Consider the following 25,107-nt stretch of genomic DNA (forward strand, 5'->3'; position numbering starts at 1 on the left):
TCCCAAAGATTAATATTCGTTTCTAAGATTACAATATAGAATTCGATATTTCATAATATCTAAGGGCAACAAATCTCTCGTTCGCGTTCCCTTTTTCGTAATTCAAGGTAATATGAACGAAGTTCTAATCGACGCCTTTGGACCTTTGCTTTCTTTATAAAGTGTGGTTCTCGCTGATGTTTGCCTAAAAGGAGTTCAACTATTTTTTAAGATCAGATTTATTAAGAAAATCGAGTAACTTACCCTTTAAAAGCAATTTGCATAGGTAGCAATCACATTTTTTCCTTTCACTTAAGCGACAAACTTTAGCATCTGGAGAGGGTTTCTTAATTCCTGATTGATAAGTAGCCATCTGGTCCCTCCAGATTTTGTCGGAGTATAGACGTATTCTTATGGGTTTCGACATATTAAGCTCCGGAGTCTTGGGAACCCTTGACAGATTTACGGGGTTTTCGTGGGGTGCTAATATCCTAATCAAAGAGGGGTACTTCCTTTGCGGCTTACCCTTCTCCAACGCGTTAGATTCTTTAGTCGGTTGGATATTTCTTAGCCTGACGATATTTTCAGTCACAAAATCCCGTGGTTTCCTTTTGGGTCGAAAGTCCTCGCGTATGGCAACCTCCTGCATTAGCTTTTTAATCCGTGCTTGCACAGAGGCCCTTTCGTTGGCATAAAAAGTCTCTCGCACCTGTTCCCGCATACGCACATCCCTTAGAGCCTGACTCTCACGGGTCTTGACCTCTTGGCTCGTCCTCCTCAGCGATAGGATGCTCTGGCGATCGTCAAATGCTCCCGGGGCTTGATAATGCGTCTTAGCCTTGTGCTTACCCCGCTTCGATTGGGATTTCTTATAGGGTTTCTCGGCAATTTTCTCGGTAACTCTCTCTTCATTTGCCACACTGGCTATGATGTCGTTCATTGTTTTTTTTATGCCATCAACCGGATCGTAGTCATCTGGGAAAGACTCGAACAAGTATTCGTCCGCATCCAAGGCATCGTCCTCATGCTCCTCTTTCTTCTGTTTAGGTATCAAGGATTGGGCAATGCCCGTAGTCCTGACTATCGATCCTACAGATTGTTGGTACCTATCCGAGGAAGTCTGACTCGGTGTTCTGCCATAGAAAGTGCTTCTCTCGCTTTTCAAGTAGGAAATGGGACACTTCGAGTTCATCTGGGCTAATATTTTGCGATCTGGCATGGAATTTTGTATATAGTAATTAAATTTTTTTAGTCTAATCTTCCTGCCAGGGGACACGCGATGCTTTGAAGATCGAAAACCTAATGAGAACTCACTTGATGTACTAGATTGGTATAAGTTCTTAAGCTGGGACATACTAATTCTTTTTTTGAGTTTCGGAGCCAACGGAACTGTAACAGAATCTTGGGAAACTTCATTTTCCCTGACCCCAGAATGTTCCCTAAAAGTTTGCCAAATTTCAGGCTTTTTTATAATAGATATTTCGTGAGAGGGCCGCATATCGTGGGGCTTCTTCGTTATTAATACTTTATTGGATGTCTGCAAAATTTCCGGTTCATCAAAAGGTGGCGAAGACATTATGGGGTCCTGGTCCATCCAGGTCGAACTAGTGGTTATCCCGTCATGCTTTATTTGAAATTGGCTAGTCAAAGCCCGGTTTAGCTCCGGTGTAATCCTTTCCTTGCCCCTTAGCATTGTTCGAAACGGTTTTGAATAACTTCTGTAAGTTTCGGAAGCACGAAAGCCAGAACTGGGCTCTAGATTTCTACTTGGCTTGGACTTCCTAAGTCCTTTTGTTTCCTTTATGCTTATCGTGGAACTCAATAAAGTCCTGCTCCTCAGAAGAGGAAGACGTCCGGGCATCTTCATATCTCTGTCACTAATCAGTTCATCAAAGGTCTTTGTTTCGGTTCTCAGCCTTCCCTTTACCTTATTCTTGGATGCCCACGAAAATTTGGCTCCCACAATGGCAGTTTTGCTTTTTCGATTTTTTCTCACTTTCTTACTTTCCATTGTTGATGAAAGATGAAGGCGATTAGATGATCTTAGGATTGGATGAAACTCTGAAATTTTGTTAGAGTTACCCTTTAGCATTTTATCAAAGGTTTCTGAGTACGGAGCTGAAGTTTCACTCCGGTCTGAAGTACGTTTATTTGGGCGCTCTTCAGGAACTTTCAGCTCGTGTGTGCTCCTCAGAGTCGTAAATTTTTTAGACAGCTCACCATTTATCTTCCCAAACATAGGGCTGTAAGGTTTTGAACTCATTTGAGTTTCATTGCCGAGCTTAACCTTTCGATAAATGCCCAAGGATGTGTCCAGATTGCTTGTTCTCCTTAGATTGCTCTTGGTTACCTTTTCGGTGGAAAATTGCTTAAACAGGACTTGCTCTGAATTTTCAGAAAATGACTTCGGCTTCTTCTTTTCGCCAGTTGCTTCAAGTTTCGGGGGTTCCAAGGCGTTACGATAATGCTTATCTCTAGTCCTTTTCAATCGAAGGGCCCGACGAGCATTTTGAGTTTCATTTAAATCAGATTGTTGCTGAAATGTGTCCACACCTTTGCGTTTATTGATGCCCAACTTAACCTTCCGGTAAATACCCAAGGATGTGTCCAGTTGGCTTGTTCTCCTTAAACTGCTCTTGGATACCCTTTCTGTGGACAATTGCTTGAGCAGGGCTTGCTCTGAATTTTCAGAAATTGAATTCGTCTTCTTCATTTCGCGGGCTGATTCAACTGTCTGATGTTCAAAGGCTCTACGATAATGATTATCTCCCGTCTTTTCCAATTGAAGAGCCCGGCGAGATGTTTTGTTTAAGTCAGATTGATGCTGATATTTGTCCACACCCTTCCATTTATTAGTCCGATTTTGTTTAATAGAGTCATGCTTTTTGGAGTCCCGAGCTTGGACGTTTTCCTTAAGCTTTCGATGCTCCTCGCGCCTTTTGGCTCGTTGGGTTAGCAATGTTGGTGTGGCATACTTAATGGATGTGCTGTCAGATAAGCTCAAATGAAGGAAGGGTCGGGTAAGGAGAATCTTGGGATTTTCCGAAACCCATGGTTTCTTAGCTATTGCATAAGGTTGAATTCTTTGCCCAGGAATCATGGGTTGACTTCCCAGCTCAGCAGAGTTTCTCCTGTTCTTTAGATTTTCCGGTGCATAATTTCTTTGGGCTTCCATTTCAGACGAAAAGTATTCGTTTCCTATCCTGACACGATCTTCTTCCTTCCTAAAACTTGAATTTCTTTTCTTGCTATTACAGCAAATTTCGTAGATTTCGTTATCGCTGAGTCTTGGCACCTTTGGTCCTTTGTTAAGCAATATGTCTTGGGAGCTCTATAGTTTTATGTTAAATATCAGATTAGGAATTTGTCAAACATGGCTAAATGTATTTTATTATGAATTGTTCTGTTTAATGCTTTTAACTGTTGTGTTTTATATTTATTCAATAATTATATGATAGTTTTTGATAGGATTCATTACCAATATTACGTACCTGAAATTTAGGTAGATTCAAAGCATTTTTGCTCTTTAACGCACAATAATTTAGTATCTTCTGACGTATCTCCTTGTAGGGATTTGGCTGGAAGTTGCACCAGCAGATGTTCGATTTGTGAAACGCAGCCATTAAATGAGCTCCAAACGCAAGACAATGAATTTACAACAATGAATTTAACGTGCTTCCCCCAAAATTGAAAAAGCCAATTTGAATTAAAAGTCAATGATGGTCACACTGGCTGCACTTAACAGCACGCTGTAAGCGCTAGATTAACAGAGCCTCAAGATAAGGCGCTTAGATTCTTGCAGTTCTGAGATACTTTTTATTTGGCAAGAGTCCTGCGCGGTGGCAGTCGAAATTGCGTTGAGAGCGAAGCTGGCAAAAAGTAAAAGTGAAAATCAGGCCCTTGAAATTTGTTCATCAATTATGCATTGATTGAAACACGAGCGAGTGCTGTGTATTGTCTGTGTGCGCGCATAACAGAAAGTGAATTTGAAAAGCGAGTGGGCAAACGGCACAAATATTGTGTGTAAAGATTGTCATTCCGTTCCGTAATCCATAATTGCGAGAAAACAATCGAGCGCACCCACCCACACCACGCACGCTATATATATACATATACACACACACAGCAGTGGGTGAGCCGCCCCCACTTTGCCCTTGGCCCCACGGACCCAAGAAGCGTTCGATTTTTCACAGCCAGTGAAAACGCCAAGCGGAGAGCCCCTCACCAAGCCGTGCAAACCGTGCAAACCGTTCGAGCAGTGCAACCCGAGCAGCAGATACCCATCATATCACCATGGACATGCTCAACCAGATACTCAGCATCAATAACGGTGGCGCCTACGGGGGCGGCAAGGCTGGCGGCGCCTTCGACCCCCTCACGTTCGCCATGAAGCCCCAAGTGGTCATCAGGGCCCTCTGCTGGGTGAGTTGGGGTTCGCACAAGCTGCGTCCGGGGAATCGCTGGGATTTGTGGACGCACACGCCACTCACATGACCCGATTGTCACACTGTTTACACCACGCATAATTCATGAACTGGTGCGAGTGTTGAGTCCTTCTTGGTCCTTGTGTGTAGTATCTTAATGTTCCTTGGGCTTTCGCTGAAATGTACATGGTTTTAAATCATACGTATTGCGTAAGCCAACTCTTTTCTTTTCTGATTTCAAAATTTATGTAATTTCTTTTATAGAGTATTTACCTCCAACTTATGATCATTAATCTGAGATGCAGGCATTATAATTGCCTGTTTTCCCAATTAGGTTTTTATAAATATTGCTTTTAAATTGACGCTATAAATGGGGGACCTTTATGTGCTATTTCGATTAAATGCTAGCTCGTAAATGTGGCAAAATCGTGCGTAATTTCAGAATCCTAGAAAATCGTGAAAGTTGTTGCCACAGTGGCGCTTAAAAGTCCGATTTGTTTGCCCCCCCGCTGCAGAGGGGTATATGGAGATAGTGCCACAAAATGGTGTGAGTGGTTTAGTGTTCAGCTGCAGAGGGACTATAAAAAGTCTCACGTCCATGAAAGCTTTATAATTAAATGTGGTAAGGTGCCCGGGCAATTGGCCACTAGGCTTAGGACTTTATTTTACCATCGACTTGATGTGCGTCAGCAGGGAAGTGGGAAAGCGGCATAAGCGAGGGGGCGGTTTGCTTTCCATTTGTGTATACGTAATATTTACCCACTCTCTTGACCAAGGACTCTGCGATTGCAGCACCATTCCCGCCCTTTTCTTCCTGGCCAAACAAACCAAACTTGGCCTTCATTCCGCAAATTGGGTCACAAACATAAGTACGTGTCTGCCGCGTTGTCTGTGTACTTGAACTTCTGGTTTGTTGCACCTGCTTGAGAAAATCGATAGTGGAGTGGGAGTACTATATCAGCATAATAAAATGATGATTTGAAAGCAGAAATCCATCAATTGGTTTACAAAAAAAAGAAGTAAGAGCTTAATCGGCAGAACTTGTTGGTAAACGTATCAACGCTGTTAAAATATCAGTTCATACTTTTAGAGCAAGTTTTTGGCACATTCATCCACAACCCAGTAAACTATATATTAAAATTTTTAAAACAGGACAGCTATATAGTTGATTTAATGGCGCCTTGAGACGTTTTCAGCTCTTCAACATTTCCGTGTGCATATAAAAGGACCATTAAATGTTAATGGGCGCCCTCATTCATTGGGAATTCTCTTGATTTTCCAGCTCTTCTCGGTGGTGGTCTTCGGCTGCATATCCTCGGAGGGCTGGACGGAGAAGGATGGCAAGGAGTACTGCCTGTATAATGGCGACGGCATGGCCTGCAAGTATGGCAACATGGTGGGCGTCTTCGGGTTCCTGGCCTCCATGGGTTTCATGGGTGGCGAGTTCCTGTTCGAACGGATGTCGTCGGTGAAGAGCAGAAAGCGTTACGTCATGGCCGACATGGGTTTCTCGGGTGAGTTCTGACCATGTATATTCCTCTGACAACACAAAACTAATGGCAATCCTTCGTCTCAGCCTTCTGGACCTTCATGTACTTTGTGGCCTTCTTGTACTTGTGGTCCCAATGGAGCTCCTCACCCCCACCGCCGCTGGGAATCGGAGCTGGCAGCATGAAGACCGCCATTTGGTTCTGCCTCTTCTCCATTGTCAGCTGGGTTAGTAAATGTCCGTCATTTTAGGCCAGTGACCAGTTTTCTGATTTTTGGCTCCTTTTCTGCAGGCCCTGTGCGCCCTGATGGCCTATAAGCGTTTCCTGATCGGCGCCGGCGACGAGTTCACCTCTGCCTTCGAAACGGACCCGGCCAACGTGGTCCACCAGCAGGCCTACGGTTACTCCATGGACAACGACAACGACCAGTACAGCGCCTCTCCATTTGGCCAGCCCCAGCAGGGTGAGTTTATGGTGTAACCCTTAATCATATGAGCCATGAGTGCGAAGTTGTTAGTTATGCACTGATTCTAACTTCTTCCTTAAAGGATTATAATATAATATAAGATTTCCCCTCATTTGGCACCTGATTAATGTGAGAATTTTCTTATTCCTCAGGAGGAATGGAGCAGCAGCAATCCGGATTGGAGTACCAGCAGCCCACCTACTAAGGAATTAACACACTTGCTCCTCCGTTGTCCGCACACACTCACCTCGATTTCGTAGTGCAACCGGCAAGGATTTACACGACTAAACAGCTACAACACACAAGTTGGCTTTACCGTATACACCGATGTCGAACATATAAACAAGAGTAACCGAAACAATAACAATAACAATTGATGCAACAAGCAGGCAGCAGCAGAAACCAATCCACGCACTGGCTTTAGCTATTGGGAGATATATGCGGGATATCCGATGTGGGATGGATCGGATGAGTAGTTCGAATAACTCGTAAGCTAGCCCTTTAAGTTGAGTGTGCAGTTTTTTGTAGTGGAAATTTGTTGCAATATATTATACAGATATACAACTAGTTATATATCCCATATGTATACATGCAACCCGCGCTTTCAACGTTGTTAGTTAGTATTTAGTGTTTACGTGTACGTACCATATGGTATATGGTGCATATACTTACATATATGATTTGATTTGTGCCAGACCCTGGTCCCCCGATAATCAGCTTGTTAGCAATGGCAATAGCTCGAGACAGAGGGAAACACGATGTTTTTTAGATAAATTTACACACATGCAGTGCAAATACGAGTAGCTGAAGGACATACGAACCACTGCTCAAGCCACATATCCAATTTACCATCTGAGATTTACCCAACAAATAGACCTGTGGCCAGGGTCGATGCTTGGTTAGATGAGCTGCAGACGAGTGCAACCACTACAATAAACGCCAAACAATATGTAAATTCTAAGCCGTAAGAGATCAATAACCGTAGAATTGTTGTGAGGGATTCAGTACTTGGGAGATTACTGCAGGAATTACTATATTTCTAGTTATGGTTCGCAAAATAAAATGGTATAGGGCTCGTGCAAGGCCTACTGTTGCCCCCTTCCCTACCAAAAGATTTGTATAGTAACTATAAATGCCCCAAGAATACCCATTATGCATTGTAAGGAAGCGGTTCGCCTACAGGAAATAGTGGGTGTGTTGGCCACTTCGATATACGAGAACTCAGATCGATATCAATGAATGTAAACATATTGATTACATAATACATAAATGTTCACTTAGTGCAGCAACTTGCGATAACCTACAAATGTATTTGTTAAATTAAATACCATATACATATATTATATATTATATATATTTACGGATTGTATGTGTAATACGAAGCGCCCTGTTAAATGCAACAAGGAGATAGGGATCTCAGCAAATATACAAGTATAAATTAATCATGTAGAGTTCGTGTGCGTTATAAAAAACTAAAAAATAAAAAACTAAAGAAGTAAAAAAGTAAAAAAGGTAGAGAAAGAAACATAAAACAAAACTTACTCATTTAAAACTTAATGATCGATTTACATAGCGAACCCAAAACGGCCCAAAATCGGCTTGAACATTGCGAAACACTAATGTCATAGATAAACTCTTCAAACAAGATTCTCAACTGGACAGCCCCTCAAGAAATAATAAATACATATTTTTAAAAATCAACCCAAAAACAGTAAAGTATTCTCTATACTTTACTTGCAATATTTTTGCGTTTATTTAACTTTTTTTAAAGGTAAGTAATAAACTATTGTGTCTGTGCTGGTATCTTCCATCCGATTATTTTATAATTATTGGATTTAATCAAATCAAAATCGAATACTCCCCGTACAATTTCTAACCATTTACTTTTTATAGAACAATTTTTTTCAATTTTTTCTGCTTGCTCATTTTTGTAGTCGCTTCTTCTCTTCAATGTTCTGGAGCTAAATTAGGTCGTTGTTTGTTTTTCCACTCCTCTACAGTAAGATCACTCCACTGATTTATGCCCTTCTTGAAAGATTCGACTCCCAAGTCGAACTGCACATTGTGTTCCTGAATCGCCTTCCAGTTGTCACAAAAAATATTCCGGCGTTTTTCGGTTTCTGCGTCATCTTGGTATTTTACCTTAAAGTCAACCTGTAAGTTAAATGTATTAATTGATTAACTATTTTAAGTGGAAGCCAGATATTACCAGAAACTTTTTCCATGCAGCCTGACATTGCCCCTTCACATCCTTAGATATTTTTGTAGTGGTTTCAACCTCAGAAAACTCTGGATTAAATGCAGGTCTTTGTTTGTTTTTCCACTCTTCTACGGTAAGATCACTCCACTGATTTATGCCCTTCTTAAAGGAAATATTTCCCAAATCGTATTGAACATTGTGCATTTGTATCGAATTCCAGTTGTCGCAAAAAATGTTTCGACGTTTTTTGGCTTGATTATCATCTTGATATTTCGGCTTAAAGTCAATCTGCAATTGAAAACTTCAACTTTAACCCAAATTCTTCAAATTCCCACCATATCTTACCAAAAACTTCTCCCAGGCTGCTTGGCATTTGATATCATCTTCAGCTATCTTGGACATGGTGGACATAGTGGTCTCTTTCTTAAAAATCTCGGTAGCGGGACTAGGTCGATCCTCAAGGTAAAGGTCCGTCAACTGTTTTATATCCTTCTTGAGGGGCTCCGCCCATTTTTCATACTTCACATTCTCTCCAAAGTCAATCTGTAATTCATACATGCATAATTAATTAAAGTTGGCTTGAACAACTTGGCTGATCTTACCAAAAGCTTTTCCCATGCAGCTTGGCCATTCAGTTTGTCGCTCTCCTCCATTGATAATTCTCCCGTGATTTCTGGCTTGAGTCTGGGAGTTTGTTTCTCTTTCCACTCTTCAAAGGTTAGATCGCTGAACTGGTTGATACCCTTTCTAAAGCTGACTACTCCCAAATCGTATTTTAAATTGTGATCGCTAACTTTTTGCCAATTCCCGCAGAATACTTTTCGTCGCATTTGCAGTTCGGAGTTATTATCGTAGTGCACATCAAAGTCGACCTCAGAGTATGCAAATAAATTCCTTCATCAATCTATTCCTGGAATCATATGATTAAAGAGCTTACCAAGAACTTTTTCCAAGCAAACTGGCATTCCTTCTCGAACGCAGATAAGCCCGAGGTGGGTTCACTTGTGATTGTCGATGAGTCAGTGGGGCTTTCCTTAGTAGTCACCTCAATCTCTGAATTGAGTTTCGGTTTTGCAGGTGATGTGCTCGCTGGTGCGCCCACAGCCACGCCCATCAAATGCAGGATCAGTGGGACGACAGCTAGCATAAGAGCTGAGCTCATCTTGAAATCTCTTCTCGTACTGCGCTCCGGCATGCGAGAACTGCAAATTATATGGGGAACACATACATACATAACTGCAAGTACTCAAAACTCAGCTGCATTCGGAGAGAAACATAAATAAAAGCCTCCAACGAGCACCGATAATTTTGCCTGGCTCTCTTTTCTCTTAAAATTTGATCTTTCTAAAGAGTAACTGCATGTACGTGACCTTGTCCACCCACTGAAAAAACTGCTATAATTGGCTTATGTTTTTTCTCATCAGTATTGAACTAAATTAATTTAAAATGTAAGCCCTGTTTTCGTTTTTATACCCATTAGTCGACGGGCATACTAGATGCGTTGAAAAGTATTTAATTCAAATCATTGTCAATAACATATCACCGGGTATTGGCGTACACTGACGATACACTGCTTGCTGATTTATCTGAGTAACGGGTATACAATAGTCGTGGCACCCGCTTTAGCGCTCTCTTGTTTTTTGTAGATCTTTCATTGATTACAAAAGCCTGTACGATTATGTGTGCATTGTTCAAGTGCTATCCACTTTGCCAAATTGAAATTTATTAGTTTCACCAGCTTTTTCCCACGCAGAGCAGTTCTTCATGAAGAACATCTTTCGCAAAACAAAACTTTTTCCGAAAATTAAGTATTATTTTCCTGTAATTTTCCAAAAACTCAACGCAAACCCATAAGGCACTTGTTTCATTTATTTACCGCCTGACTCATGGAATCGTTGTGGGGTGAGCACAAAGCTTACGACTACAGTAACAAAGTTATAAATTCGTGGTTTGTAATTGACTATACTATATATCTAACTGCCCGGCGTAGTTGGAGCCTACAGAATGGGGTAGCTGCACTCGCTGGCGATGCCGCAGAATCCACCTGCATTGCGGGGAAGGCGCATAAAGCCGCCCTCGCCCCAATTCTGGGAGTAGGAGTTCTTGATGATCCAGTAGTCGCGTCCGTTCTCCGTTCCATAGCCCACCACGGTGACCGAGTGGTTCAGCTCGCCCTGGTTGCACTCCTCGTCCTCGTAGATTCCACCGCTGTACTGCTCAAAGGAGATGGTGTCCGCGTTCATGGAGCAGGCCAGTGGACCCAGCGTGGCGATTACCTCCTTCATCTTCTCCTCATCACCCGGCGTAATGGTGGCATAGTCGCGAATCTTCACCAGACTCTCACGCGGTGGGCGGCCGGCGGTTTCGTTCTGGCGGCACTGCATCTCCGCCTGCGTGTACGGATACTTGTTGGCCAGCGTTACGCCGTGATCGCGAATATACTCGAAACCGTACTCCTGGAAGCCACCATCGCATCCCATGTTTCCGTAGTCATCGGCACAGTCCACCAGATTCTGCTGCGACAGCGAGGCCAACACTCCAGTCCGCCGGAATAGATGACCCTCGAGGGCTCCCGTGGTGGCGAACGACCAGCAGGCACCGCATCCCACACCCTGGTATCCGGGCGGCGTCACTCCCCCCTTCTCGCGCCAATCGAACATCTCCGGCAGATTGGCACTCGCCGGATTCCTCGCCGGAGTCACAAAGTTGACATGGCCATTCGTGTATCTCCTGCAAGTTACAAGTTAATATGTACATACATTTTAGTAATTCTTTTTTCTAAAGATTAAATCAGATTAGTAAAATCAGAACTTGTCCAATTATCATAAAGAATTGTGTGTGATACGGTTCTCAGTTTGATAGTAAATAAATACATACACCTATGATAAACAACCGAAAAATGAAACTTTTGTTATGGTGCCTCATCGTATAGTTCGTAATAAATTAACGTTATATGGAAGGGTTTTTGTTTGTTTCCACCCATTTGGTTCATAGTTTTGGGAACCAATGGTCGGAATTCTTACTCATAATTCTTTACTCTTAATTGCATAACCGGCCAAAACGATCGGCACCTACGCAATGTTACAAATCATGTGACGACAGTTCCTAAACCCGTTTGAAAGCTATAAGCTGTGTGATAATTCGTTGATGATCAAATAAGAGTGCCCCTGAATTCTAGATCTGCCAGATCAGAAGGTGCTACTTACTCGCCGAATTCGGAGACCTTAGAGCCCAGCAAGGTGGCTATCTCCTTCTTGGTCATGTCAGCCAGCGGGTTCACGCCCAGCCGGAATCCAGCCACGCCGTTGTCGGCGTTCTTGTTGCTCAGCGTGATGAGCGACATCTTTGCCGCGAAGATACTCTCGCGATAGACCCGCTCCTCATCCGAGTACACCTTGCCCGTCTGCCGGAGGAAGTCGTCGAAGTTTTGCACATCGCAGAGCTTGGGGAACGACTGCAGTTGCTGCAATGACACAGCACCCAGAAGGGCCAGTCCCAGCGCCATCTGCAGCCACATCGGTGAGCACATCCGCATCTGGAACGGTGGACAGCAGAAAGAGAGAGAGTGGAAAGCGTTAGGTAACCACTTGGCCAACACATAGTTACACCATGCCCATCCCGCAACCCCTTTCCTTGCCACATCTGTCAACGTTAATCGCTGACCAACTTGGCCCGTCCATTCACCTCCAATCGAGGCAACCTGCCCTGCAGATCGTGGCGTCTCTTATGGCTCTGCAACTCATGGGAGGAATCTATTATTACATGGACATATTCATAAATTTCACACCATTTGGAAACAGGCCACACGTGTGGAACACTAAAATCCATTCGTTGACTCGATTTTAAAATTCATTCATTAAATTCATCCAGTTTATGGTTTTTGGTAAATATTCAGTGGAGTGTCCTCATGCACCCTTAATTTGTATTTATGAATGCTGTGGTCAGAAATTATGCATGAACCTATCACATCATCTTTTTGCGTTACTTAACTAAATGCAATTTCTGGGAAAAACCAACATAAAATTAACACAGTCGTTAATTTTTGGTTTAAGCAACATGTTTTTGAAACCATTTAATGATCGCCTATGCAGAAATCAACATGGTTTCTAAGCTGATCAACCACATAATGAACGATTAAACAAATAAAAAATTATTATTATAGTTTTTTCTATCCCGCTGATTATTTGCTTCTGTCAGCAATCGCGTTAATAGGTAATTAATCATCCTCTGTATTTGGTCGTGTCTCAGTTTCTCAACTTTATTCGATCTAGCCAAGTTTAATTGACTTTTCAAACCTGCAGAGCATTCGATGTTCGTTTTTCCGGTCTGGTTTGCGAATTCGACCACCGATGACACGTGAATAATTACTGGTTGAATAAGCTGATTTGCATATGCTTAGCATAATTACATTAGTGCAAGCATTCGATTCGGATGAATTTCGACATATGAATGATTTGGCTGCCTCGTCTCTCCTTTTATTTCCCCAGCCCAAACTGGCTTCACCGAGGGCCCAAATAAATCAAAATCAAATCTAGATTTAGGCTAAATTTCACTTTCGATGCCATAAATACTGATCGCATGCTGTGCCTGGTGAAAGGCGATGGATTCCCCTTTTTGTACGCAAATTCCAACTCGAATGTACGCTTTAATTGCAATTGCAGTTCTCATGTCTTCAGCGATGCTTTATGAATCGAAAACACACACGCACTTCCCAATATGTTGATAATCACCTCGACTTAATCACCTTTTATGGGTATCTGGGAGAAATGTTCGAACACCTTCCGCGTTCACAAATCTATTCGAAGATGCTGACTTGAAGACTCGAAGACCGGCGAGATTGTAAGCGGCGCTCGACCCGCACACCTCGGTTTTATAGGGCCTGGAGTTGGTTGGATGGCCAAAACTGGATGGGCCACCAATTTGAATCTTTTTGAAAAGCGAATAGCATATTCATCTTCATTTCGACTGGCCATCTGGTTTATGGGTCTATAGGTGTCTCATTTATTTTATGCCTGCATAGTAATTGCCTATTGCCCAATTACATATTAAGTCATTTGAAACGAAAGAGAAAATGGTCAAACATGTTTTTAAATAGTTCATAAATAATGGGATGGATTCCACTGGTTTCACGCATAATAGTTTTAAATAGTTCATAAATAATGGGATGGATTCCACTGGTTTCACGCATCCCACAATTAGTTGCAGAAGTTACCAATTTGAATGTAGTTTTTCTGACAAGCTAAGTTTAAGTTTAAGTATGAGTGAAACCGTGACTGACTTTAAATGACTATAAATTGAAATGAAACCATAAAGATTAGTTATGAATTGGAGACCCATTATTTGCATTTCAATTAACAGATTTCCGATCGAATATGTTGGTGAGTTTGCTTAAAAGTTCATTGACTGCCAGTATCCCAAATGGGTTTACCTATTTGCAGAGCTTCAGGATGATGCCGCATTACTACTTCGAATGTACATGTGCCAGACTGCCGAGATGTCAATTGCCAAACGACTCATTTAGCACTTGGTTTACAGCGATTTGGCCAACTCTTCAAACGGGCCTATCTACCTATCTATCTATCTATCTACGTAGCTATATATCTATCAACGGTGTTGCAACTTTTATGGACGCCACAAAGTATGACTGTGATTAGTCATGGCTGCGCAGAAGACAAAACATCATAACTAGACGATAAGTTGGCATTAGAGAGGCCTTCACGATACTCCATGGGCATGGGCTTGGATAGTTCTGAACTGGGCCAGTGGGGATTTCGAATTAACAGAGATACGAGAACCCAGCGAATCGCAGCGATACGAAACGGGGCATTTGACAAGTTTATTGGGCAAACAAAGCGCACCCCGACTTTTCCATCTAACAGGGGCTTATCGAGAAGACCCACCCGGAACATGGATACTACGAGTAATACCACTACGCTGGAGTGCTGTAGGCCAAGTGCGAATTCAAGGCCTCGTAGAAATCTATTTGCACTTTTCTTGCGAAAGTAAGTCGCTATGGTAAGCTTCTATTTGCGTTTGCAATCAGAAGGAGAGTTGCCGGTGCCTATAAAAGATCGTTCCATCGTTCTTGCGGCATTAGTTGGTGCGGATTTCGGTTTTCGTCATGTTCATCTTTAAGTTGCTACTTTGCTGTCTTATACTAACCACCCAGAGTGGATGGGCCTTTAATCATGGCCAGGATCTAGTGGACTTTCAAACTTACGAGGTATGTAGGCCGCTGCTTAAACGGTGTCCGTATAGGATTTAAAAACTTATCACCCTCGTGCCAATATCGTACTAGGTCATACTCGTTCATTGTACTTGGTGTTTCACATCTTTTATCTTATTGGATTGTATATGTGGTAAACTTCATTACAGTACATCATGTATTTTAAGTAAGTAGTGATGTCTTAGTCATGAAATTCTACTCTTTCTGTTTATAGGATGACTTCAACAAGACATATGCCTCGACCTCGGCCCGCAACTTCGCCAACTACTACTTCATCTACAACCGCAACCAGGTGGCCCAGCACAATGCCCAGGCGGATAGGAATCGCACCAGCTTCCGCGAGGCGGTCAATCAGTTCTCGGACATCCGGCTGATCCAGTTCGCAGCCCTGCTGCCCAAGGCCGTCAGCACGGTGACCTCGGCGGCCAGTGATCCGCCCACCAGCCAGGCGGCGGCCGCCACCTTTGACATCATCACGGACTTTGGACTCACCGTAGCTGTGGAGGATCAGGGCGTGAACTGCAGCAGCAGTTGGGCCTACGCCACCGCCAAGGCCGTGGAGATCATGAACGCTGTGCAGACGGCCAATCCGCTGCCCTCGTCGTTGTCCGCCCAGCAGCTGCTGGACTGCGCGGGCATGGGCACCGGATGCAGCACCCAGACGCCCCTGGCTGCCCTCAACTATCTCACCCAGCTGACGGATGCGTATCTGTATCCGGAGGTGGACTACCCGAATAACAATACCCTGAAAACGCCTGGTATGTGCCAGCCCCCGTCCTCCGTGTCGGTGGGCGTGAAGTTGGCCAGCTATTCCACGGTGGCCGACAACGACGATGCCGCCGTAATGCGTTACGTGTCGAATGGATTCCCCGTCATTGTGGAGTACAATCCGGCGACCTTTGGATTCATGCAGTACTCCAGTGGCGTCTATGTGCAGGAGGCACGTGCCCTGACCAACCCGAAGAGCTCGCAGTTCCTGGTGGTCGTGGGCTACGACCACGACGTGGACTCCAACCTGGACTACTGGCGCTGCCTGAACTCCTTCGGGGAGACGTGGGGCGAGCAGGGCTACATACGGATCGTGCGCAGGTCCAACCAGCCCATTGCCAAGAATGCCGTCTTTCCCAGTGCACTTGCCTAAAAGGGATTCCCTTCCAACCGTATTTCCATCTAATAAACTTAAGTGTTATGTACAAACTCTGATATATTGTTTTCCTTTCGGACTCCGTTGGTGCTGTAACTTTGAAAGAAACTTAATGCTAGTTACTAATATGATAGCTCATAGTTTAAAAGGAACTTTAAAGAACCAACCATCAACTACCTGCCCAAGAAGAATTGAATCCAAAAGGAAACAGATTTGGATGTATCTCAAATGAAACTATTGTGATCCATGGAGATTTTGACTGTACATGTGTAGAAAGTAATCTAGAACAAAATGCCCCGTCTCATACGAAAAAGTTTCGTTTGGTTTTGTTGTGAAAGCTTACAGCTTTTTTGTCTCCATTTATTGAATTTACCATTTTATTTAGTTTATTTATTGATTTTTCATCTACAAGCGGAGCTTTACAGACTTAAATGCTAAAAATTAACAAGTTCACTTTATTTTCTTTTCATTTTTCTTGTTTTTTCGCATCTTTTATCTGCTTATGGATTTTATACTATTATCTTTGCAGTGTTCTTTCTGTTATGTTTCTCTTGCATAATAAATAAGTTTCCCATTTTGTTGCTATCCGTGTTGCTGTGATATAAAAACGAAAAGAAATTATATAGATATATATAATATTTAGGTATTATATTTATGGTTATAGAATATTCGACTCAGCCAGCGCAGACAAAAGCTTGTTTTTTTGGTGTGTGTTCTTTCTGTAGATTTCTTACTCTTAGTTCATAAATTTTTTAAGTTTCAGTAACTTGTTTGGAAACGTTTTATTATAAATACTTCTCATTATCATATTTCAATTGCATTAAATAATTTGAAATATATGTATGTATGTACGTTGTGTTTGCATTTTGTTTTAGTTTAGTTTTTAGTTTTTAGTTTTCAGTTTTTACTTTCGGTTTAGAATGTCTTCCCGTCTTCTTGTGTAGCAAAGCTCAATGATATGATTCACGCTGAAAGGTGATTTAACGACTCTTTATTATTTCAATAATTTTGCAGTTTATAAAGTTTGCGTGATCTTGTGTTTCATTTTGTTTTCGTTTTTTTTTAGGTTTTTTGTTTTGGATGTGCTTGAGTTGCAATAGTTTTGGGGACTTCCTTGGAAAATCGCTTCAGATGAAGAACAAAATCGAAATTATCCATCATAATACATAGGTTTAGTTGTGGAACCTTAAGTACTGCGACTAGTTAATGGGGTATTGATTTTAAATTTCCTTCCTTTTCATCGCCTTTTAATTATTCTCTTATTTTTCCACTATTACGATACAACGGCTAGTGTTTGTTATTATTTGTTAAATTAAAATTAGTTAGGTTTATCTACATATGCTCTCGCTTCTCTCTGTATTTATCTTATTATCTTTCCATATAATTCTTAATAATATTTAACTAAATAAATATAATGTTATATAATTTATGCAATTTTTCATGTATATATATATTTATATATATATATATATATATTTTTTTTTTTTTTTCTACACAAAATGATGTGTTTGTAACGGGTTTTATATGTTGGCTAGTGTTTCTGTTTATTAATATCTTGCAATGCTTTGTGTTGACTGTACCTCGGTTTGTGTTAGAACTGTATTGGGGACACAAATCAAATGTTTATGCACTTTCCGTCTAAAGTATTAGGAAGATTTATATATCAGCCATGTTAACAGCTCCACTTCCGCCAGAATTTCGTGGAAATCCGATGAAAGTATTTCTTAGGGATCATGGCTGCATAGTATGGTTTAGTTTTCATGAAGCTTATAATGGACAAACTTTATTATTACCTTCTCGTATTTAGTATTTGATGGATTGGATTCTCCTTTGGTTTCATTTATTTACTCTGTATAAATTTTAATAATTTCAATGCTATTCTCATCATTTTCTTTCAAATGGGTTATGAATACAAATTATTGCAACTTCTTTGCCGTAAAGATAGGTGTTCATCCTTAGAACTTGCACTAATCGGTTTCATATAGGGTTTGCCTTTGAGGATGCCCTTCCCCATTTATTTTCTTGAACTACGCAAACGGATCAATTGCTAAGTATTGAGACTAGTTCTCCGAACAAAAGCTTAAAAAACAAAATGAAAGTGTGGATTTCCTCACCAGATGTGGTTCAAAAAATCCCAATATATACCTGACACAAAATAATCAAATAATCCTCTTTACTGCAAAGAATGGTTCGCAAAGATAGATGTTCATCTTTAAAATTTGCACTTACAGGTTTCTTGAAGGGCAAGCCTTGAAAGATTCACCCCAGTTATAAACTGAAAATGTAAATATTTGTAACAACAAAAAAGAACGGAGTTTTGATAAGTAAATCCCCAAATATTGAGTAAGAAAACCATTTATCGCTCGATCTTTTGCAAAAAGGTGTTCCTACGTCGCTGATTTTGAGTTATTTCGGGTTACGACTTATGTAGTAGATCAAGGATCTTCATTTCTTACTAAGGACTTCTTTTAGGGTCGACGGTTGAATTTTTAGGCGGAGACATTTACTGGCAGTTTTTCTGTATTTTAAAATTAATTTCGAACAAAGGCTTAACAAGGTTCTTTTATTACTGCCCCCAAAAGTGTGTGTTACCATTTTCGATTTTATCCTGTTTAATATAATGCATGCGAACATATAAGGTAAGTGGATTTCCGTATTATTCTTATTAGTTTAACGCTTACGAACACATTAAATGATATATATTAAAGTAAAGTATGCAACTAAATGAGCATCAACTGCACAACTGAATCGAAAAACCACTGAAAACAAACTCGAAAACGATAAGTACATGTGAACGCAGTGAAATGCTAGTTCGAGCCCAATTTACGAGCTCTGGAATCGTATTGTGTGCCTCGAGTTCAGGTTCAGCAGGAGCGCCGATCCGGCGGCCAGGATGAGGGGCAGCATCATCCACTGGCCAGCATTCGAGTTGGCTCCGTTGCACAGATCCTTGGTGCAGGAGCAGTAGATGGCGGCCACGTCGTGGGTTCCCGAGCGTCTCACGCACTTGTTGTCGGTGTTTTCGTCTGGGATGTATCCGCATCCTCGCACGATCCGGGTCTTCCCGTAAACTATGGAGCAAGTTGGCATTAGTTGACTCTTTGACTTTTGGAGTCACCATTCGGAGGAACCTACTCTTTTGCACGGTTTTGCGGCACAGGGTGGGCTTGTACTTGTCCTTCAGGTGCTCCAGCGGCTCCTGTTTGCTGCAGTTCACCTCGCCAATGGAGTACGGCTCGAAGGGATCGCCGCAGCGGGGGTCGAACTCGCTGTTGCAGTCGTAGCACATCAGGGCAGTGGTCACTACAAATAGAGATTATTAATTGGTTGTTATAGTAAGTACAACTAATAGAATGTATCTACAAGATTGTTTCAACTTGAATATACTAGTCAACCTATAAGATTTATAAAAGATTTCGATGGTATCTTCACCCACAGACTTCATATCTATATAATCCTATAAAAGTATCTCTAAGTTGACATAATATTGTTGGCTTGGAGTTCATGATTAACAGCTTGAATTTGCATATGTATGTATGTATGTACGTATAAGCGGCTTAAATTGGATTAAAAGCGATTAAATTTAGCCTTTTGGGAATTGGCTTTGATCGCAGATTGGCCATTTGCCAACGATTCATTCGAACATTTATAATTGCTTCGAATATGAAAATATATGATAATAGGATTTAAAACTTGAAGCCCATATATGATGGGTATCTGTTGATTTAATGACTTTATATATAGTGTTATTCTATAAAACCTATAGAAATATGCAAGTTTGCAATTATGGCACACCATATAGTGGATTCCTATGAAGCCAAATGTCAGGGCTTCGAACTGCATCAGTGTGTGTGGGGCTGCACATACGCATGTGTGTGTGTGCGAGTGTGGGACTTTATGTTTTTTTGCATTGCATAAACTTATGGGCTTTGGCTTACCTTGTATGCAGCAGAGCACGCCTAACAACAACAACGTCTTCTCCATGAATGGCGACATTTCGTATGAATTTAAATTGATTTTAATTGGTTTTGCTTGCTTTTTCAGTTAATGTGATGTTTCCACTTTTTCTATGCCCGGCGGCTGGAGCAACAATTTGTTTCTCTGGCGAGTTCCCGTTCGTTGGACAATTTGCGCACTGATTCGATGCTACATCAGCATATTAGCCTAAACGAAAGGAATTTGGTAAGTTGAGCTGTTATTTGTGCGCATTTCCTAATGACCCGATGACGTTCGCCGATTTTCTTGTATATATGTAAGTCGACTGCAATGAAAAGTGAAAATGAAAATCGCCGTGGCGAAAATAAAGCCAAAGGAAAAGAGAAAAGGCAAAGCGAAAGAGGCAAAAACAGAAAGTGGGACGCAGCGGAAAGAAAGAGGAAGACAAGTGCATTTTGGAAGGAAGCGCTGAGGGGGGGGGAAGGGATGGCAAGGCGACGGCGCAATGCAACTAGAGTGTTCCCCCCCTTTCACACACCACCACCCCCTTCTGCACAACAAACACTCGCTCTCTCTCGTTCTCGCTCACCGATGACGCGCGCCCTCTAGCGACCCAATTAGTGAGCTAGTGGATCCCATGTGGAACGCATTCGAACGACGAGCTACTTGCTCGCTGTTGTTGTTTTCCAATTTTCGCCCATGTCTTTTTGTGTTTTTTGTTTTTATTTCTTCTTGTCTTTGGATCGACTGTCCATTTAATTGGATTGCAATGATTGCTCGAATGCTGCTACATTTGCAGCTGCAGCTGCATCCCCACCCCCCTTTGCCACCCATCAGCCAATTGATTTTCCCACCCAGAACTGCCAGTTTTTCACATTTTTTCCGGATGGTGGGTAATTGCTAACGGTACTCGGTAGCTAGGTAACAAACTACCAATACGTACCGCCCGTCCAAAAACCCCACCCTCGTATTATCTGCCCCACTCCCAGGGGCTTTTAATAGTTTAGCCCACGTTTGCGATTTGTGGCCAAGTGGTTTCGCTGGGCTTTCCCATCCCCATTTTCCATTTCCTTCGATTGTCGGCTCAATCTATTTTCCTGTTCCTTTTCCTTACACGTTTGTCGAGTGAAAAGGCTTTGTTGGGCTTTGCTTACCGGATTGTCCTCAAATCTCATGAGAATGCACCATGAGAAGTAATCCTTCTAAGTATAACCATTTAAAAATATATTCAACTAACTAGGTAAAGTATTTAAGGTATTAATCGTATAGCTTTTAGTCTGGAAGCCGTATGCAATTTATAAATAATATTGATATTAATAAATACATATACTTTTCAGAAGTTTAAGTTTAAGAAACTTGTATATCACACTGAACGGTTTAAGTGTTTTAATTTGTTAACCACTCAAGGGGCTCATTGAACTTTTCTGTACCTTAACTACTTCCAAATATTGATTGATACTAAATAGACCCCAAATGGCCCCCTTTAGGTGCCCCTTTAGACCCTCTTTTAGACCCCCTATTGAACCCCCTTTTGAACGCCCGCTGTGGCTTCACTTTGAGTTTAAACAGCCAATTTCCTGGCCACTCAAGTAATTACATTGTCATCCCATTTCCGGGACTGCCTGCAGTTGTGTTGGCCATTTAGGCCCCAGCCCCAAGCCCCAAGCCCCAAACCCCAAACCGCAACCCCCCGCCCCTTGGCACGTAATCGGGAAAAGTGCAATGCACTGAAGCCATAGATTCTAGATTCTAGAGCACTGCTCTGGAGGAGCCCACTCCAAAAATATTGGACGGCAGTCGCAGTGGCCAGACAGACGTACATACATATGTACATAGTACGGGGTAAGGCATATTACGCATACGCCCCGTGCTGGGCAGCAAGATTTGGGTTTCTGGCACACGAACACAGGTATCCATCCGGCGGAGGATACACAGCCGTGCAGGCAAGACGTCTGAATGCCGAGCGAACGAGGAGCCAATCAATATGGTAGCCATGGGGCCGTTGTCATGTCGGCCACTCAATCCCCACAGAATGGCTGCTTGTGGTTGTTGGTCAACTGGCAACTGGCAACTGGCAACTAACAACTGGCAGCTAACAACTGGCAACTGACGGGCCAGGAACAGAAAGAGTTCCAATCGACAGGCCATATTTGATATCTTTATGGATGTGTATATATGATGATGTTCTATGGCGGGTGGCTGGTTGGAGTGGGCCTGGTTTCATGTTAGTCAGCCATCAGCATTCGCTGTTCGGCTGCATTTCGCAGGACATGCAACACCCTGCCTCCTCCGCCCTCGGAAAATTCAATAACTGACCCAGTTCAGGTGCTGTTCTAGCCCACTTTTCAGCCATCCCCCTCCGACCTCCCCACTTCCCACGTCTCTCGATAGTTTTTCCTCCTATTTTCCGCTGTCCGTCCGTCTCCGTCTTTTGGCATTTCCTGTGGGAAATGTTTTGAGTTCCCATCCTGCGGCAGCGTGGGCCTTTCCTTCGGATGGTTCTTTTTGTTGTTATGTAAGAGCCCAGACAATTGGCAGAAGCACGAATCTGGCATATCGATTTAGCCATTAAAAAAATGGAACGAGCTATGAACAAAAAAAAAAAAACAACAACGCGAGCGGAACAAGTGGCATGGGAAAATTACTCAGGTGGCACAGGTAAATTCATGGGGGGAGGGGGTTGGGTCTGCACTTTTGTTGTGTAATGCCTTTCGAAGACCTCGAGGACTAAGGGATTCAGGGTTCCAAGGATGCCTGCTGACTTATGAACTTGGCCAGCAGCTAATTAGCCCGTTAAAGGTTATCTGGCTTATATTCGCAACTATTCAGTTTCAATGGCACATTTTCTCTTCTGCTTGCAACTTGTTTTGTAATCACTTATGCACTGTGTTTCTGCTTCACTTCAAAGTCACTTTTCACTTTTCTTTTACTTGGTGGGCGGTTATATAATGCCCCAGGACCCCAACGAGTGTGTGAGTGTTTTCAATAGTTTTCCGCAAAGTTTCCCTTTCGATGCAGTTTTCTTTGCTTTTCCAATCCATTTATTTACGTAAGAGCGGAGACATTCGCAATTTTCCTGGCTCTCGAACTATTTCAAGCTGATGACACCAAAGTGGAAATGAAAGGGCCCCCAAATGAAAAGCGAAAAGAAAAGCGGATGCCAGAGAAAAAGGGCTCAGAGAAAATGGCTGGTGCGGGGGGTGGTGGCAAATGGTTGGTGGGTGGAAACGGGCGGATAGTTGTGGGCGAAGGGTTCCCGGGGGTGGGCGGTTTTAGGTGCGATTCCAGTGCAAATTCTCTCGCAAGGACGAAGCACAAAGTCAAAGCGGCCGAGAGCGAAAAAGAAGGGAGATCGGGTGCGGGAATGAGCGAAAGAGCGAAAGAGAGAGAGCCAGTCACCCTGAGAACGAGCGAAAGAGAGGGGGCGCGAGCGCCCTTTTGAGAAAAACCAAGCGAAAAAAGTTAAATCGATAGCGAACCGCGCCACTGAAGCGGGATTATCTAACACGGCTTGCAGTCCGTTTCGCCCAGAATCGCGACTTTTGCACTTTTCGCCACTTGGCACTGGTCTCTAGATGTTCCAGCTACCTTTCCGGTCTCAAAAAACACTCGAATTCGTACTTGAAATGCTCGATTTCGTTTGCCAAGGGCCTCCTGATTTGCTGTGGACTCTGATGCGGTCACGCGACGCGGTAGATGCAACCCCAAACACGGTGAAATTCTTTCTGAGCGCTCCGCCAAATCCGCAGCTGTCCGCAGGCCGGCGAGATTTCCGCCAAGCGCTTCTCTGGACTCTAGACTCTCTGGAGGGAGAATTCCCCGAGAGAGCGACTGCGCACTCAACACCCTGGCAATTCTCACGTTTCATACAACTATTTTTTATTCCGCAATAAGTTAATACTCAATATTTTTAAAAATCTATCTTCAATACTCCTTCTCATATTAAAAAAAATTTTTTTAAATTACCGACTGAGTTTTAGATTTCTATAGCAACTAAAAGGTACTTAAAAAAAAATGTACTTCAGTTTGGTACTTTTAACTGCTTCTACCAAATATTTTAAAATTGCACTTTCAAACGAGTATTATTGCTTTCAATATTTTTATCGGATTGATCAAAACGAACACAAATTAATTTACAAAGTCTATTCATGTCATAACGCAAATCATGCTGCAACCTAAGATAACGATCCCCAAACACAAAACACAACTATTTTGAATAACTATACTTAAATATTATATAATATTGACTACTCCTTCACAGCTTGTAGAACTGCAAGTGCCCAACGAAATTTGAACTATATCCGCACTAACACTTATTTTATTGGCATTCCCATTGATATATATGTACAAGAGTCTTAATATTACACAACGACCTAAGAACAAAATCCTGAAATTAATGACCGCAGCTGAGTTGTCAGCCCTTGATGCAATTGGTTATTTCGGTCCAGAAGGCCTGCACCTCGGGATCCTGCATTAAAATGCGTTTCTTAGCGTTCAGGACCACGTTTAGAATGTCGGCGTTTTTGCAGCAATCCCGTCTCGCGGATTTGCCATCCGGCGCCTCCGGGGAAAAGCCTTCCGTTTCCTGGTCATCCAAGGGCTCCACTTCACCCGCCGGACTGCCCAATGGCGCCACTGAAGAATATCAATGTATTGGGGGGAATCTCTGATTAAATGGACTTAAATACCTTTCTTGCTCTTAGTCGCCTCTGCTTTCGGTTTCTCTGTGCGCTTTTGGTAGGGTTTTCTCGGTTTTGGAGCATCTTTCGCCTTGCTGCGTTTGGCATTCGCCTCAGTGGGCAGCAATTCGGGACTCTCGATGGGATTATCCGCGTCCTGCTGCAGGCGCCGCTTCACGTGCAGATTCAGGCGCTCCTTGATGTTTTGCTGCTCCAGTTTCACCTGTACATTAGTGTGTTCTGCCATGTTTTTTCGTTTTGAAATTAAAAACAATTTCCAAAACAGTCCACCAGTGTGACCCCTAACTAAATCTTTAAAAAAAATAAATAGCATTGTAAAATACAACTTTCTCACTTATGTTTAATTGCTTATAGTTCTTTATAACGATATAAATAGCCAATGACTCTAAGGTTTTTCCTGTAGCCTTAAGAAAGAAAAGATCGGCTTAACAAAGAAAGGAAATCAATTATCTAACTAATAATTATAAACTCAAGTTCGCATCTCGTGGCAGTGGGAACACAAATGGCTTGAGTCTCTGCTGCCCAATATTCGAGCCTCGCAC

At 42.4% G+C, this 25,107-nt stretch overlaps 7 protein-coding genes across 10 annotated transcripts; 2 read left to right on the forward strand and 5 right to left on the reverse strand.

Moving 5' to 3' along the window:
* Positions 1 to 50: 50 nt before the first annotated feature.
* LOC120445379 lies at positions 51 to 3,629 on the reverse strand. The gene is made up of 3 exons (XM_039625762.1): positions 3,471 to 3,629; positions 244 to 3,310; positions 51 to 184 (listed from the first exon to the last, which is right to left on the reverse strand). Exons 1-3 carry the CDS (start codon positions 3,600 to 3,602, stop codon positions 60 to 62), a joined length of 3,324 nt encoding a protein of 1,107 aa, XP_039481696.1. The 5' UTR covers positions 3,603 to 3,629; the 3' UTR covers positions 51 to 59.
* Positions 3,630 to 3,802: 173 nt separating this feature from the next.
* Positions 3,803 to 8,045, forward strand: LOC120445784 (synaptogyrin). The gene is made up of 5 exons (XM_039626387.2): positions 3,803 to 4,401; positions 5,686 to 5,917; positions 5,980 to 6,119; positions 6,185 to 6,356; positions 6,512 to 8,045. The coding sequence occupies exons 1-5, from the start codon at positions 4,273 to 4,275 to the stop codon at positions 6,562 to 6,564; spliced, it is 726 nt and encodes a 241-aa protein (XP_039482321.1). The 5' UTR covers positions 3,803 to 4,272; the 3' UTR covers positions 6,565 to 8,045.
* A 178-nt stretch (positions 8,046 to 8,223) lies between these two features.
* Positions 8,224 to 9,751, reverse strand: LOC120445783. The gene is made up of 5 exons (XM_039626386.2): positions 9,497 to 9,751; positions 9,162 to 9,431; positions 8,905 to 9,102; positions 8,569 to 8,847; positions 8,224 to 8,513 (listed from the first exon to the last, which is right to left on the reverse strand). Exons 1-5 carry the CDS (start codon positions 9,719 to 9,721, stop codon positions 8,307 to 8,309), a joined length of 1,179 nt encoding a protein of 392 aa, XP_039482320.1. The 5' UTR covers positions 9,722 to 9,751; the 3' UTR covers positions 8,224 to 8,306.
* Positions 9,752 to 10,443: 692 nt separating this feature from the next.
* Positions 10,444 to 12,094, reverse strand: LOC120445802 (cathepsin L). 2 transcript variants are annotated; one of them, XM_039626414.1, is made up of 2 exons: positions 11,766 to 12,094; positions 10,444 to 11,289 (listed from the first exon to the last, which is right to left on the reverse strand). In XM_039626414.1, the coding sequence occupies exons 1-2, from the start codon at positions 12,092 to 12,094 to the stop codon at positions 10,557 to 10,559; spliced, it is 1,062 nt and encodes a 353-aa protein (XP_039482348.1). In that variant the 3' UTR covers positions 10,444 to 10,556. The 2 variants fall into 2 exon arrangements, with proteins under 2 accessions (XP_039482348.1, XP_039482349.1); XM_039626415.1 differs by lacking the exon at positions 11,766 to 12,094 and adding an exon at positions 11,437 to 11,530.
* A 2,538-nt stretch (positions 12,095 to 14,632) lies between these two features.
* LOC120445217 (zingipain-1) lies at positions 14,633 to 15,983 on the forward strand. Its single transcript, XM_039625472.1, has 2 exons — positions 14,633 to 14,782; positions 15,000 to 15,983. Exons 1-2 carry the CDS (start codon positions 14,681 to 14,683, stop codon positions 15,924 to 15,926), a joined length of 1,029 nt encoding a protein of 342 aa, XP_039481406.1. The 5' UTR covers positions 14,633 to 14,680; the 3' UTR covers positions 15,927 to 15,983.
* A 321-nt stretch (positions 15,984 to 16,304) lies between these two features.
* On the reverse strand, positions 16,305 to 23,612 carry LOC120445579. 3 transcript variants are annotated; one of them, XM_039626068.2, is made up of 4 exons: positions 23,487 to 23,612; positions 19,868 to 20,093; positions 19,065 to 19,232; positions 16,305 to 19,000 (listed from the first exon to the last, which is right to left on the reverse strand). In XM_039626068.2, exons 2-4 carry the CDS (start codon positions 19,923 to 19,925, stop codon positions 18,753 to 18,755), a joined length of 474 nt encoding a protein of 157 aa, XP_039482002.1. In that variant the 5' UTR covers positions 19,926 to 20,093; positions 23,487 to 23,612; the 3' UTR covers positions 16,305 to 18,752. The 3 variants fall into 3 exon arrangements, with proteins under 3 accessions (XP_039482002.1, XP_039482003.1, XP_039482004.1); XM_039626069.2 differs by having other exon boundaries at positions 23,454 to 23,585; XM_039626070.2 differs by lacking the exon at positions 23,487 to 23,612 and adding an exon at positions 22,915 to 22,963.
* A 553-nt stretch (positions 23,613 to 24,165) lies between these two features.
* Positions 24,166 to 24,849, reverse strand: LOC120445241. Its single transcript, XM_039625508.1, has 2 exons — positions 24,554 to 24,849; positions 24,166 to 24,500 (listed from the first exon to the last, which is right to left on the reverse strand). Exons 1-2 carry the CDS (start codon positions 24,789 to 24,791, stop codon positions 24,280 to 24,282), a joined length of 459 nt encoding a protein of 152 aa, XP_039481442.1. The 5' UTR covers positions 24,792 to 24,849; the 3' UTR covers positions 24,166 to 24,279.
* Between the last annotated feature and the right edge of the window lie 258 nt (positions 24,850 to 25,107).

This window comes from Drosophila santomea, chromosome 2R (genome assembly GCF_016746245.2).
Source record: "Drosophila santomea strain STO CAGO 1482 chromosome 2R, Prin_Dsan_1.1, whole genome shotgun sequence".
Classification (NCBI taxonomy): Eukaryota; Metazoa; Arthropoda; class Insecta; order Diptera; family Drosophilidae; genus Drosophila; species Drosophila santomea.